At 40.1% G+C, this 15,005-nt stretch overlaps 1 protein-coding gene across 1 annotated transcript; it reads right to left on the reverse strand.

Moving 5' to 3' along the window:
* Positions 1 to 208: 208 nt before the first annotated feature.
* LOC146385251 (voltage-dependent calcium channel gamma-4 subunit-like) lies at positions 209 to 13,038 on the reverse strand. Its single transcript, XM_084930871.1, has 4 exons — positions 12,392 to 13,038; positions 4,815 to 4,898; positions 2,487 to 2,627; positions 209 to 2,214 (listed from the first exon to the last, which is right to left on the reverse strand). Exons 1-4 carry the CDS (start codon positions 12,612 to 12,614, stop codon positions 1,658 to 1,660), a joined length of 1,005 nt encoding a protein of 334 aa, XP_084786997.1. The 5' UTR covers positions 12,615 to 13,038; the 3' UTR covers positions 209 to 1,657.
* Between the last annotated feature and the right edge of the window lie 1,967 nt (positions 13,039 to 15,005).

A 15,005-nucleotide genomic window follows, 5' to 3' on the forward strand; every position in this document is an offset into this window, starting at 1 on the left:
CTAGCTAGTTCACTAGCACCAACGTCTATTGTGGTATTAGTTTGAAGAGAAATCTTTTTTGGGAAATTGCTTTGAGCATAATTAATAACTTTAATCCAAAACATTTAAGAGCATGAATGGATCTGTGGTTAACTGTAGTCATCATTGCTATAATAATGCCAAATCTATACAGTAAGACTATACAAAACAAAGTCACATTATTACATCCTCACACAAAAATCTTTATTGTTGTTTTTTGTTTTTTTGTTTTGAAAACCATAACTTCCCCAACAGCTGATTTTGATATGGATCAGTAATAATACAGAAATACTTAAATATGAGATTACAAGTGTCTGCAAGTGTATTTTTTGGAGCATGATCAAAACTCTGTACCAGACAGCCCTCCCATAAAACCTTCCCCAACACAAAGAAAGTAAAGGCAGAAGCAGGAGTCCTGTTAGAGAACAGCAACACAAAGAGCATGATATAACCTATGCCTTTAAACACGCCAGCTGTAACAGTCTGTCTGGCTTAGGTAAGGAACTCATTTGTTCTGTACATCGTCCCTGAGCGAATGGAGAACAAACTACACAGGCAGTCTGTACCTATAAACACTGACACATTACACAGCATACTGGAATGTACTGACATTAATATGTGCCTTGTCACTTTTAATATACAGTATATATACAGAGATCCATATTCATAGCACAATTACGCCATGGTGTGGTAGGCGTGTTTGAGATCCATAACACACTCACGCACACACACACACACACAACCCCGTCCAGCAATCTAAGTGAGGACCTTCATTGACATAATGCTTTCCCCAGCCCCTTACCCTAACCATTAAAAATGAATGCCTAACCCTGACCCTAAACCTAACCATAACCTAATTGTAACCCTGACACTAAAACCACATTTTGAGCCTCAAAAAGGCCTTCAAACTTGTGAGGACCGGGTTGTGTGTCCTCACAAGTGACTGTTGGTTCTCACAAGTATAGTAGAATGCAGATTTCGGTCCTCACAAAGATAGCTAGACAGGAACACACACACACACACACATGGCAACACATATTTATGACATGACTCATGTACATGATAAAGGTTATTAAGATGCAATAAAAGTATTCAAATGGGCTTTGAAAGGCTTAAAACTATAAAAGATGTACAGATTGAGTTAGCACCATTTGTGTTAAGGTACAAACAAATACAATACGATTATATTCTGATAACAAACGGTTACATAGATCACTTTTGCAAACAAGTTTGGCGGGTTATTTTCATCTTAATCAAAGGAATTCCTTTTCTGAGACTAAAGGTTCAAGGCAACGTCATAAATGACTACCTTTACAGAATACAGGGACGGGCACATTTCTTTCTGTAAGAGCAGAATATTCCTTCCAGATTTTAAGCATTATATTTTTCAAAAACCAAACTCTTCAAATATTGCTACAAAATTGTGGCAACCACAATCATTAAAAGTCATTTTTCTCTCTCACCCATTGAAATACTGGTGTTTTTCTATCACAGAGGGATGTAAGAAAAGCAACTCTAAATTCGGACCTTTCATTGCTGCCACTGCCAAAAACAGTCCTGGAGAGAAAATACCCTTTTCTCATCAACTGTAAACATCTAATGTGTACCATCAAGTTTACTGTTGGATACACTCCTGACCTCATACTGGAGTGGTTCTCCTGTTTCCTCCATCCTTGACATCTTTCTGGAAGCAGTTGTGGACTTGTAAAAACCTGGAGTCCCGCTCTGGGCTGTAGGGCCCTGCAGTACCACTTCCACCCTTCAAAGGGTCCCTGCTCAGGGAATAAAGGGATATACCGCCTACTGGCAAATTCAGCCCCAGCCCTGGTCCCCCCCCAATTCCTCCGCCAATCTTCATTCCCACTGGGGAGGGCTCACGGGATGGGTCACTTGACCTGGAACTGGAACGCGATCGCCTCCGCCTGTAGCGGTAACTTGGTATGCGAGAGTACGGCGAAGAGGATGAGGTGGTTTTGATGAAGTCACGTTTGGATCGGGAGCGCGTCTCTTTGTTTTTCTCAATATAAATGTTGACTGCAAGAACGCCCACTGACTCTGCTACAATGAAGGAGAGGGCACCGAAGTAGAAAGACCAACCATAGCTGTACTGGTTCTTCTTGTCCTCGTCTTTCTTGTCACTCGGGTCGCCGGCATTGCTGGAGATGTAGACGATGATGCCAATGATATTGCTCAGGCCTGAAGAGAGGATAAACGAGAGAAGGAATGCTGTTGTAGGAAAGGTCAAAACTGAGACTCTACATGTAAAGAAAATCAGTGTTTTTGCCATTGTCCTTTTGTGAGTGTGAGAAAGGTGCACTCTAATGACTTAAGACATTTTTGAAGTGCACTGTATCTCAGAATAAAACCTGACCTTTTCCTTCTTTCACTCTCTTGCACTACACACGATCTATTTGTTGTCACCCTGGTTTTGATTCTTTATCTGTGGTACGCTGTCTGACTCGTCCTACCTGCAGCTACAAACAGGATGCCTGCACTGAGCAGGATGTTGTTCTTGCTGCTGTAGATGCGTCCAATTCCAACACACAGGCCACCCAACATCAGAAGGATGGTGCTGAGAATTGGAAACAGGCTTGATGCACGAACTATACCTGTTTAGACGAGAGAGACAGAGAGTGTGAAAATGTCTTGTCAGCACAATTGAGAATATAATGTAAACTACTTCAAAAAGAGAAGATAACCACTGTAAAGTGGAGCACAGGTGAAAAATATATACCCCTCAATATTAGATTATATTACATACTGGCACACAGACATTATGTCTAATGGGTAAGAGAACTAACTAAAAAAGGACAACTACTACTGAAAGAAATAGCATTAGCTTCACATGTGTTTGATCCTAGACTACAGATACTACAGACCCAATTATAATACAGAGAAAACAGAGAAAACCCAAGCAATCGGAAAAACTCCCTTTTAACAGGAAGAAACCTCTGGCAGAACCAGGCTCAGAGAGGGACAGCCATTTGTCACAATCATTCAGGGGTGGGCGGAGGGAGACAGGAAAAAAAAACACTTTGTGGAAGAGAGTCAGAGATGAATAATAACTAAGGATTAAATGCAGAGTGGTGCATAAAGACAGGGAGTAAAAAGGTGAGTGGAAAAGAAAGTGCATCATGGGAAGCCACCAGCAGCCAGATAGATGCAGCATAACTAAGGGTCACTTTATCCAGCACTCACTATAAACTTCATGAAAAAGGAAAGTTTTAAGCCTAATCTTAAAAGTACAGAGTGTCCGTCTCTCGAATCCAAACAGGAAGCTGGCTGCACAGAACATGGGCCTGCAGGCCGAAGGCTCTGCCTCCTATTCTACAACTTCCTGTTTAAGAGATCACTATGTTTCTCATCCTTTGTTGACCTTCTTTAACTTTTAGTGTCCCTCACTTTGTCAGACAGGTTCCAACTGAGAAAGGGATTTTTTGATTAAATACTGGTGAAGGCTACTGAAAATGAACTCAGCTTTCCAACAAATGTTCAATAATCTTCTAGGGGCCATACAACTTATGTGCAGGCTAAAAGTGATGAAAAGAATGATTGACTGACAATGATCTTATGTGGATTCATGGCTAAAATCTACGGTGTGCAGCTACCAGGGAGTGCTGACAAGTTTAGTTTTCCACTAAAAAATAATTCACTCATATTTCCAAGTTCCTTACTAAAACAGTTCAGCTAATCCATCACCATCTCATCAGTTATAATCATTTTTTAATTTTTTTTACATTTCACCATTTCATTATTGCTTTAGTGAGCACCACATGAGGACTTAGCGGAACTGCTAACAGTAACAGTGGTTGTTGCCAAGGCCTCTGTTTTGTCTTGTCTTCTTTAGTCTGCAGGCTCTCTCCCTCTAACCCACAGGCTAGGCAGCTATACTGTAAGTTTTTATTTTTTACAGTTACTGCAGTACAGCACCACACATTAGTAAAATAACTGGAATCGTTTATTCACCTTGTTTTATCATCAGAATTTAAACCGATACAATTTATCTTTTTCCCGCAAAATATAGAAATATATTAATTTCTCTTTCTAAATGGTTTCAGTTAGCATATAGGCAAAAATTGTGATGGGTATGTTTAAAATAAAAAACTCCAACACTTAAATGCCACTAGAGGGAATTTGTGAGCAGCCTAAAAGCTGAAGAAACAGCAGCAGGTGACACACCCTGCCAAACAAACATCATTACTTTTCCACGAGTGAAACAAATGAAGTGAAATAATGTCCGGTGGTTCAGCGCATAAAGCTTTTTACAGATACACAGTCCAGCTAGCATATTCAGCTGCCTTTTAAAAAAAAACATAACCAAGTGATTCCAGAATAAATTTTTCTTGAGCTTATTGAAATTCATATTGTGGACAACGCACGAAATGGTAACAGTTGCCTTGAGGCACAGAGCTGATCTGAAACCTGAAACATAAATAAATATTCAGTAAAATGATTAAATGCTCTGTAATTTTCAGTGCATCTGTTTGTTTATTTATTTTTAACAAGGGTATTAAGCAAAAGGCCAAGGCCAAATATGAAATCGGCTCTCATGTGGCCAAAGTCTGCCTGTTTTGGACGGGCCTTATTACTCAGCACATAACACACTTCATTATCTCCATTGCTCCAATTGCTGTCATGACATCAGGCTTTTTATGGGAAAGGGATAGACATGCCATAACACATTAAGTAGCCTGGTAATAACTCTATCACATTCAAGAAAAAAAAAGAAGGAAAGAGCAGGGAGAGAGGGATTAAGTGTTGGAGTGTTTGAAGATGAAGCGGTTGCAGTGACTTACGTAAGATGTACTCTGAGCTGTCTGTATCGTAGTCGTTATCCTCTGGAAAATGATTGATCCGAAAACAGCTTCCTTTGTTGATACCTGTGCAAAAGCCAAAAACACACTGAGTGTGAATGTGACTTGTAGCAGAAAGAGTCTGTGCGGGTTCGAAACTACAAAAATTAAAACAGCAATTTGGGTCTTCATGTTGAAAGTTAACACGAGAAGCTCAGAGATGAAAGGAACCACACATCGACCGTTCACTCGATCAGCATGCAACTTTTATGAACCTGAGACAAATATGTTGCAGAAAGCTAAAGTCTATTCTCAGCAAAGTATGTCCTGTTTTCACCCATAACCATGTCAAAAACCATTTGAGGGCAGACCACTGTGGATCTGAGATTCTGAAGTTCCCAAGCCCTCGGGCACCTTCTATTCACCCAAGCTTTTCACTGAGAAAATCTTCCCTCCACTTTTAAGAGAATAAAACATTGAAGCATTATGAATATTGAAAGGTTAGACTTTGAATTTAAAGTCTGGCTCTTGAATTTCCTGCCTGAACTTATATATTAGAATTTATTAGAACTTAAATCAAATACACACGGTATCTTAATCCAAGAAATCAAACCATGCCTGTCGATTGTCAGCCCTGTCCCGTTTAATTCTGCAGATTTCAAATTGCTAATGTGAATAAATGTGGAAGAGTCGTCCAACATGCCAATATTATACTACAATTAAGGGGAAGAGATGAAGTACTGATATTCTATCCTAGTCCACATGCAGTAGATTCTTGAACTCAGGCATAAGCAATCAAGTGACATCTATCTTGGCTGAACATGGGTCCATGTAAACAGTCCATAAGGAAGAGCAGCTGTTTTAGAGGGAGATGTTTCTAATCACTATTTATAATCCAAAAAGTCTGTCACTATTCAACATCAATTCTCCTTCGCTTTGCCTGGCGGGGCGACAAAGTCAATAAGATGTGAGTTAACTCACATCTTATTGACTTTTCCAAACTTCAGCTATGCCAGTTGCCTGCTGTCATAGCCAATGAATCTGATCGCGATGGCATCATCCCCAAGAGCTCTGTAAAGGATGGAGGATTGTCTTTCTTCCCTTCAAGTTGCAAATTTGTTATGACAATCTTATTCCAGCATCCATGGCAGAATTGTTTAATGAGATGTTTTTCAGTTTTACAGGCAAGAATGTCTCATCTTTTGACAACAATTCAATGTGAACTGTAGTCACTGGAAGTAGGCATAGGGGCTTCCACTGGGCCCGTGGAGTGTAGTTAAGAATTCAGCAACGAATTCTTTTCTGCCTTGAACACTGGCCAAGTCCGAGTCAAAATACTGTAGGCAAAGAAGTCGGCGTGGCTTCACGAGTCAGATCTGTTGATCACATCAGCTTAAAGGGACAACAAGCTTTCAAGAATACACCCAGTGACATCCACTGACAGACTAGAATCACCAGGAAGTAATTCACTGTGAGCTTGTCATTAGTTTTCATCAGCTTCATCACTGTTTATTTCCCCTCATTGCTAAGCATCAATGTCTTTGACAACTCTTTGCATTTCAGGTGGTTTTTTTTTAAATCAGTCTTAACTCTTTAAACCTCTTCAAATACTTATGAATTTCCTCATCTGTTGTTGTATTTGTATCACCACTAACAACTAAATAACTAATAATCATAGAAAGTTGCATCCACCTCTAACTGTAACAGTCCAAACCTTATGTGCAATCATTATGTACATTTTATAATATGTAAAATACCTCATGTGAGGTGCACTTTTCGTTACGTTACATAGACATACACATAGCCTCTAAATAAATGCACTATTAAGTGCCAAACTAACTATAATTTACTATAATACATCAGTTAATCAGTTAACTGTTTAAATATTGTACTTTGTATTCCTATCCTGTCATTATATTGTATTGTATTGATATTATTTAAGCCTTTTTTCTTGTACCATATGAGGGAGTATTGTCTTAATTTCATTACACTTGCATGATGACGATGAAGAGTCTTGAATCTTGAATGAGGTGCCTTTGATTTGAAGGCACTCATTAACTGTTTCCGAACCTTACAATATCATAGACCAGCGTATGGAAATCTCCACCAGGTAGCTTTGAAGCCGGTTTTCTGCATCTACAATCTGTTATTCAGTGCATTCAAATGCACTGTTGCAAATACTGGGAACAGGATTTCCACTGATGTTTGAGCATTTGTTATTAGTTTGGTCAGCAGTGAGTTGAGGGTTAAAAATCAAAATCAGCGCGAACACTGGCTGATTAGATGCAATCACTGGCTGCTTCTTCTATGCCCAAGTGGCTTTACGCATCCTCAAGCTAGATCACTTTTCTGTGATCGACAGCTCATTCAGATGGTTCATACATTTTTGGGGTGGAAATGTTTTATGAGGCAGGACATGCACTTAGACAACGTGACACAATGAGTGCAAAGAAAACTTCTACGTTTCACATTTAGAGCTTATGTCAGTGTTGCCACCAGCGCACGGTTTTGATGTGCAAAATTTATGATTCTTACGGTTAATTTCTGAGACAGCTGGGAAAGAAAATTAAAGTCAGGCTGAGATAAAGTGATGAAACATCCCTAACAGCCGAGATTCAGTCTGTCGGCTCCACGCTCTTAAATTCACTCTTTCAGTCTCTTTGAACACCCATTCTGTCTTTTTCTCTCTCGCCACAATCATGTCTGAATAAGCCACTTCACTTCCATTTTCTAAAATCCTCTTTATCCACTCAGTTTTCTTTTCAATTTGTTTGCACCAAGAAAACTTGTTAAGTAAGACTATTGTGTTACTCTAATGTATATTTGTTATATTTATAAACATACTATTTTAGTGACACTGGATCAGTTTTTTGAGTGTGTAATCCAAAAGGTCTAAGGAGCAACAGGTGTAGAATATTAAAATTTCATATATAAAGTACACATATGTAGGGTTACAGTTGGATGTATAGCCCAGGAATGTTATATCAGTGTCAGAAAATTCAAAAATCAATAACATTACTATAATTATATGGCTTCTAGATTGAACATATGAGTAAAAAAATAACAAAACAGCTGACAGTTAAAATTTATTATAATAAAAATGAAATAATCTACTCCACTGTGTTGCTTAATCCATTAGGAATCATTAAGAATTGATGACCTACCCTATCCTCCATTGCATGGGGAATTTTCCATTCTATTTTACTTAAATAGCCCCAAAACAGTTTCCTCAAGGCACTTTACACTGTAAGGTCAAGGCTACAACAATCAGATGACCACCTCTGAGCAAGTGCTTTGGCAACAGTGGGAAGGAAAAACTCATTTTTAGCAAGAAGAAACCTTTGGCAGAACCAGGCTCAGAGAGGGGTGGTCATTTGCCACGACCAGTCAGGGGTGAGGGGAGGGAGACGGGGGAAAAAAAGCCTAGACCTATTGCACAGAGGATTCAGGGTCACCTAATCCAACCCTAACTATATGCTTTATCAAAAAGGAAAGTTTTAAGCCTTTTCTTAAAAGTTGAGATGTGTGTCTCCTGAATCCAAGCTGGGAGCTGGTTCCACAGAAAAAGGTCTCAACCAAAGGCTCTGCCTCCCATTCTACTTTTAAATACCCTAGGAATATCTGTGTAACACACATTTTTGGAGAAATGGGGCAGGGATAGCTCAGTAGGTAGGGTGGTGGCCCCCATGATCGGAAGGTCGGGGGTTCGAATCCACTGAACGGCTACCCTGAGGTACCCCTGAGCAAGGTGCCGTCCCTACACACTGCTCCCCGGGTGCCCAATGGCTGCCCACTGCTTCACAGAATGAATGGGTTAAATGCAGAGAGGAATTTCCCCACGGGGATCAATAAAGTACACATTATTATTAAATGTTCAGCCAGTTTGGGAATTGTTTTGTCCAGCTACAGGAGCTGTGTTTCTCAGGCCATAGTTTTAACTTCATTAGAAATGTTTTTTTACTTTGTCAGTGTGCTTTGTGTAATATTCATATTTGATAATATTGTTCCTCAGCCAAACATCTGGGAGAATGAAAGTCATCTTTTCACCTGATATTTTGGTCTATCCACAGACAGTCATGGTGTCATGAATAAAATCAAAAATCAAGAATCAGGTGCAGTTTAGAGCTAATTCCAAGGTGTCCAGTCTCTGCACGTTATGCATCCAAGCTTATTCATAGCTTTGATCCATCCTGTGATCAATCCTGGCATGTTTTTAATAGAGTTGTGAGATCCAAATCGATAGCATACATTTCTGCCTGTTTTTTTAAACTGTTGAGGCTCAGATATAAAACACTTGCATTAAAGCTGACAAAAATGTGTACGCTAACTTTTTTTCCCCAGACAGAACATTGATCTGGAATCAATAAGGGAAATGGACCTACAGACACAATCAATAATGACATTTTCTTCAATAAAATCTAACCAATATCCAACCTGAGCTCCCCCCTCTGTATGTTCACTGTGGGGACAATGCATTCACTGTGGCAGTTAGGTTAGATTTACTCCAAATATGCTCGACCTCATCTCAACAGAGTAAATTTATCTTGGTTTCAAAGAGCTCCCAGCAGCTTCTTTCTATGTTCTTTAGCACCAAATACGTTTTTTTTTCTTGACATTAACACATTTGCCCATTTGTCTTTCACAGCGAGACTGTGCAAGTATCACACTGTCTTTGATGTCATTTTAGGAGGACAGCTGCTGTGGGTGTGATTTTTGGCATTTTTACGTGGGTCCCGATTACTGCTGACACTGTGAATCAACAAATTATTAGCTGGTTAAAGATCTTGCGCTGTCCTTTCCTTCTGTCTCAGTCTGAATCTTTCCTTTCTCTGGTCCATTCTTTGTCCATTTTAAATATGTTCATACACTTTCACAGACTAATAGGAAATCACAAGTGTACTCTTTTTTTCCCCCAGTGATTACAGAGTTTAACTTGTCAGCAGTCACAGGTGGATTCGGTTTTGCTGTATTTGGTTTATGTTGTTATTTTAGTGCATTCTTTCTAAAGTACGTTTTTGGCTATTCATAGGTGGAAGCACTCTTCTTGTCAACTTAAAAAAAAATATTAAGAAGTGATATAACTTTAAATCTTTTAACAAGTTCAGAACGGTACATTCACTGCTATGGTATAGTTGATTGTGTGCATATAAATCAAACATATGTGAAAGTAAAATAACCATATCAATATTTCATGCAGCAGCAGTAACAAAATGATCAAGGGAATGTCAGGAGAAAAGAAAAGAAAAGAAAAGAAAAGAAAAGAAAAGAAAAGAAAAGAAAAGAAAAGAAAAGGAAGCTCACTGGGGGAGGTATCTCCCAAGAGCCCCTGTGTCTGAGAGAGCAGGGCCCATCTTTTATTGCTCAGCATAGCTTCACCATAGCAACCTCCCCCCAGCAACCCAGAATCACATTTCTAGCTCTTCTCAGAGGACGCCTTTGACATCTTACTAATGCATTCATCAGCCAACACACACGCACGCACACACACACACACACACGCACACACACACACGCGCGCGCACACACACACACACACACGCACACACACACACACACACACAAGAAAAACAACCCTAACCCTCATCACCACATACAAAGCCACATAACAGTTAACTAACCTTTCATGACCTGCATGAACTGAAAATTTAAAGTCAGACCAAGTGTTTGCTTGAATCTAGCGGTGAGTCCCTAAGTGTGAGTTTTTACTTATTTCAGCAAGACTCCACTTGTATTCCATTAAAGTTCATTATCCACCACTGCTCACCTTCATCTAACCATCAGCTTGTTCTACAAGACAAGGCACTCATAGATGTCTGTTTGCTACTCTTTGCAACATTAGCCAACATCTCCTGAGGCTCACCCAGCATCTATGCTGTTGAATTTACTTAATAAAACAGGATGGATTCCTTAGAATTATACACTAAGTTGTAGAAACTGAGGCTGTATCCCAACTGACTGGACATGTTGACTTAGCCTGGGTTTGTATGCAGATATAGAGGTGTGCCACTAGATAGACTTACACAATATTGCAGCAAAAGTGCTGATGTTCTCTATGCATGAGAGAGAACAAGGAAAAGAGCAAGAGAGGTTGTGTTACTTTCAGTTCCAGCTCCATGCAGATTGTAACACCCTTCTAACATTTTAAGCAGGAAATGAGAGGATGGTGCAGAGGGAAGATGTTTGAGAACAGTGTGCACGTCTGCTTGAATCTCTTAGGAAGATTGAGAGAGGGAACATGTCTTTTGAGTAACAGGATTACAAGAAATCCATAAATAGCCAGGCTTTAAAAAACAAAACAAAACGTGAAATTCCAGTAAAAGTAGTAATGGTAATGGTTGGTGCTTGGAGTGTGAGTTCAATAATGGCTGTATTCATCTCCACACAAGACAGACTCCTGGGTTCTGGGAAAGTGCCTTGTCACTTAGATCCCTCACCCCAACTCTTTGGAAAAGGCACTGTACCCCAAGTTGTTCTCCAAGTTACTGGTGGTAGCCTGCTTTGCAGCTTTGTAAATGCATGTGAATTATGAAACGCAGTAAGGTACTTCGTCATTGACGAAAAAAGGCGCTTTGTTTGACGGAGCATTCTTCTATTGTTGTGAAGAATTTAATTGTTCTTCAGGTAAAAGAAAAAAAATCATTAAGACTGAGAATTTCAGAACCAATGGTAATGGACAGCGCCACAATCGAAGACGTCATTGGTGACTACTTCCGCGGATCAGCTGATTGTTTGCGTTTATTATAAGTCTTGTCAAGGACGAGGTCCGATGGACGGTGGATAGGTGTGTCTAAACATTAACGACCTGTTCTCACAACGTCTCACAACATGGAAAGGCGATCAGGAGCGAGATGCAGAACAGCTGAGGGAAACAACAAAATTCCCTGAAACAACAAGTCAGACGCTCCTCGGAACAGATTAAAACAAAGTCTAATACACCGGAAAGCGCTGCGCCCCCTCTGAATGCGAAAACTGGGATCATTCTTCCATGCTCTGCCATAGAAGCAAACTCACAGCATAAAATCGTATTCGTGTTCAATCCATCATCTCTCCGCTCTTTCCCTTTTCAGTGAATGTATAATTTACCTTAAAGGGGGAAAAAAGATGTAAAAGATTCGTTACGCACACACAACTCCACCTTGGTGCGCAACACGAAGCTCTTTCACTCAGATTCTCGTAGAAAATATAATACTTGTGTAAATGATTAAATTATGTTTTATGTCATTCCATCAAAAAAGGGAGAATTGACTCTGATAATAAAGTTCAGAATCAGCATACTTTATTAATCCCTAAGGAAATTGTGTTAAATGGTTTGTTATAATATTACACAAACTGTCGCAGGTTCCAAACAAATGCGAACTTTTTTAGAAATTAGCAACGTTTCTGGTCTGGTCAGGTGTTCAGACTCGTTGACTATTTAATTAATCTCTGTGCACACTGTCACCTCCCCCACGTTAAAGCAAACATTCGGAAGAAATCAGGTGGCGCAACAGTGAGTAAATCGTTTATAAGCAGTCGAAATAAAACAAAAAAAAGTTTGGAAACTTACACAGTCACTGCATAAGGTACCAGACTTTGTTTACCTTCGATGCAGCAAATCCTCCACAGCCCGGAGTGCGTCAGGTCCCCTTTGACTTTCTTGGTTTGCATCTGGGTTTCGTCGGTTGTGGCATTAGTTGCATTGCAAATATAGGCTCGGGAATAAAGCCAGTAGTCGGTGCCGATGGCGATGGTCATGAGGCTAAAGGCGACGAAGGCCCCCACAATAGCCAGCAAAGTCTGAACCCCTCGGTCACACCATGCCATGGCGTCTCATAATGTGAAGATTCTCCACAGCAGCTTACGCACACCGCGAGGAGCGCACGGTACCAGTGATCATGGCTTGGGGGGAAAGGACTTGCGTGTCGATCCTCGTTTTGCTTAATTAATGCTCCACTTTCTCCCAAACTTCAATCGGACTTCAAACCAAGTTGCAGAGATTGATCGACCACAGCTTTCGTTTAATTCCTTACAGTGAGCTGGTGGTGTCTTCAATCCTGCAACAGGTGGAAATTTAACACAAAACACACAAAAAAGAAGAAGAAAAAAATTCCTCGAACAAGTGCACTTCTTTTTTACCACAACATTTTGTAAATGACGTTTATAACCGCAGCATACATACGGATCACACACGGCTCAAGCTTCTTTACAGCTCAGTGTTCAAAATAAAACTGGTCGGTTTAACAATGGACGCAGCATCGCTCATCCAGACCACACCTATAACGGATCTAGCCAATTGGAAACGGTGATGGTAACAGCTGTTAAATGAAGAAAACATCACTCTACTGGCGGTCGTCGTGTGCGGGTGGAAAACGGTTCTAGCTTTTACCGAGTGCACATAAAATGAAGAAATGATCAACAAGTGTACGGAAACGAACACGGTAATAACGAACACTCGTACACACGCACTGAAAACTGGGCTTCAAGTGTTTAAATGCATATTTAAAATCAAGGAAAAGTCTTTAAAAACACGCCACCACTGCTAGGAGAGAGAGGGAGATGAGAGAGATTTGCTTTGTGACTGTGCAGGAACTTTAGAGTTGAAGGGATCACCAGTGATGAAATATTTCTGAAAACATCCATCAAAACAACTTTGAAGTCGGAGCAGTCAGCGTGCAACATCGCTGAGCTCGTAAAAGTAGAAAAGTAAGAGCAGATCTTTTCACAACGAAAAATCCACGTATCGTTTCTGCTAACTGATAAAAATCCTATAAAATTATCATAGAATTCTGCCAGTTTTAGACTTTTTTTTTCTCTCGTATTTTATCTTGAAAAATGCCACCGGACCCCTCCCATCACAAATAATGCGATACAGTGTGATGCACATTTTCATCAAAACATAAACGATACAAATACATCCAGTGTATTCTGCATATTGACAGTTTTTTTTTAATATTTTTTTTTTACAATTGGTTTATTAAGCCAGTTATTTCATGTATTTAAATAAATTAAATATTTATTTAATTTGATTTTTGCAAATGTATTAAAATAAAGGCCAGCGTGATCCATGCCCCCCTGTCGTGGTCTTTTTCACACTAAACAAGAGAGAGGGGTCCATCCTTTAGTATAGATTCAGCTCTAAGATCCCGGACTCTGACTCACTTCCTGGTCCCTGCAGAGAGAGAGAGTAAAAAGAATTCATAGTTTCTCTCTCTCTCTCTCTCTCTCTCTCTCTCTCTCTCGCTGTGTGTGTGTGTGTGTGTGTGTGTGTGTGTGTGTGTGTGTGTGTGTGTGTGTGTGTGTGTGTGTAGGACAGAAAAACGAGGATTGGAGGGCAAAAGATAAAAGCATGAAAACAGGAATGAAAGATGGAGCAAAATGAGAACAAAGAGGGTGGACAAAAAAATGAGCACACGGAGAACGTGAAGACAATTTTGCATAAATACATTTACTGGGAAGCAAGTTAGAAGTATTTGTTCCACATTTTGGCATATTATGCCACAGCACAGGCTAAGCTCTCCCTCAGATGGCTGATAGGACTGGAGTGCATCCACCGGTCTTTACTCAGTCAGGCTTTATCCTTAAAATGTTTCTTTTTAATAAAGTTTATGTAGACTTGGGTGACCATGACCTTACGTCCAAGATGGAAGGTCCTGAGATGTACAAAGCACCTCTGAAATACTTTCATCTCCTTAACCTTCAATTCATTTATGCTACTATTGCAAGATACTATTGTGTCTTCACTTTGGATGTACCTTTGGCAAGTATCTCTGGCTCATGACTTGCACATTTCTGGGCTAAGCAAACTGATTAGTGGGTTTTTTTCAGTTGGTTTTGAATGCAAATTTTTTTCTCTCCAATCTACCGTCACTTTCACCGGTCAGGGCAGATGGTCTTCCTCCCTGAGCCTGGTTCTGCCTGAGGCCTTTTAGGTGGGGGCCACTAGAGGCTATAAGAGTTTGATCAATGCTCCACCATTTTGAGATCTGATGCTGTCTGCGTACGGTGTCCATCTCCCACGCGTGTGATCATTAAAATCATCGTTTGACTCAACCCGGCCGGACCAGTGTTGTTATTTCGGTCTTTTCTCTTGTATCCATCCCCAATATTTGAATCCGTAACACCTGTTAAAGGGGAGTTTTTCCTTTCCCAAGTTCCTAAGTGCATGCTCAGTGACTGGCTATCTCCCCACAGCCTTGTTTCCAAAAACACGGGATG

The sequence above is a fragment of the Perissodus microlepis genome, chromosome 6 (assembly GCF_051167445.1).
Source record: "Perissodus microlepis isolate ML-2025 ecotype Zambia chromosome 6, ASM5116744v1, whole genome shotgun sequence".
NCBI classification, from domain to species: domain Eukaryota; kingdom Metazoa; phylum Chordata; class Actinopteri; order Cichliformes; family Cichlidae; genus Perissodus; species Perissodus microlepis.

Bases quoted from the DNA above. Each gene is read 5' to 3' on its own strand.
- LOC146385251 (XM_084930871.1), bottom strand. From the start codon at position 12,614: ATGGCATGGTGTGACCGAGGGGTTCAGACTTTGCTGGCTATTGTGGGG. The intron at 4,899-12,391 runs GTAAACAAAGTC...GCTTTTGCACAG, and splicing joins GAGGATTTGCTGCATCGAAG to GTATCAACAAAGGAAGCTGT. The intron at 2,628-4,814 runs GTAAGTCACTGC...TCGTCTAAACAG, and splicing joins CAGCTCAGAGTACATCTTAC to GTATAGTTCGTGCATCAAGC.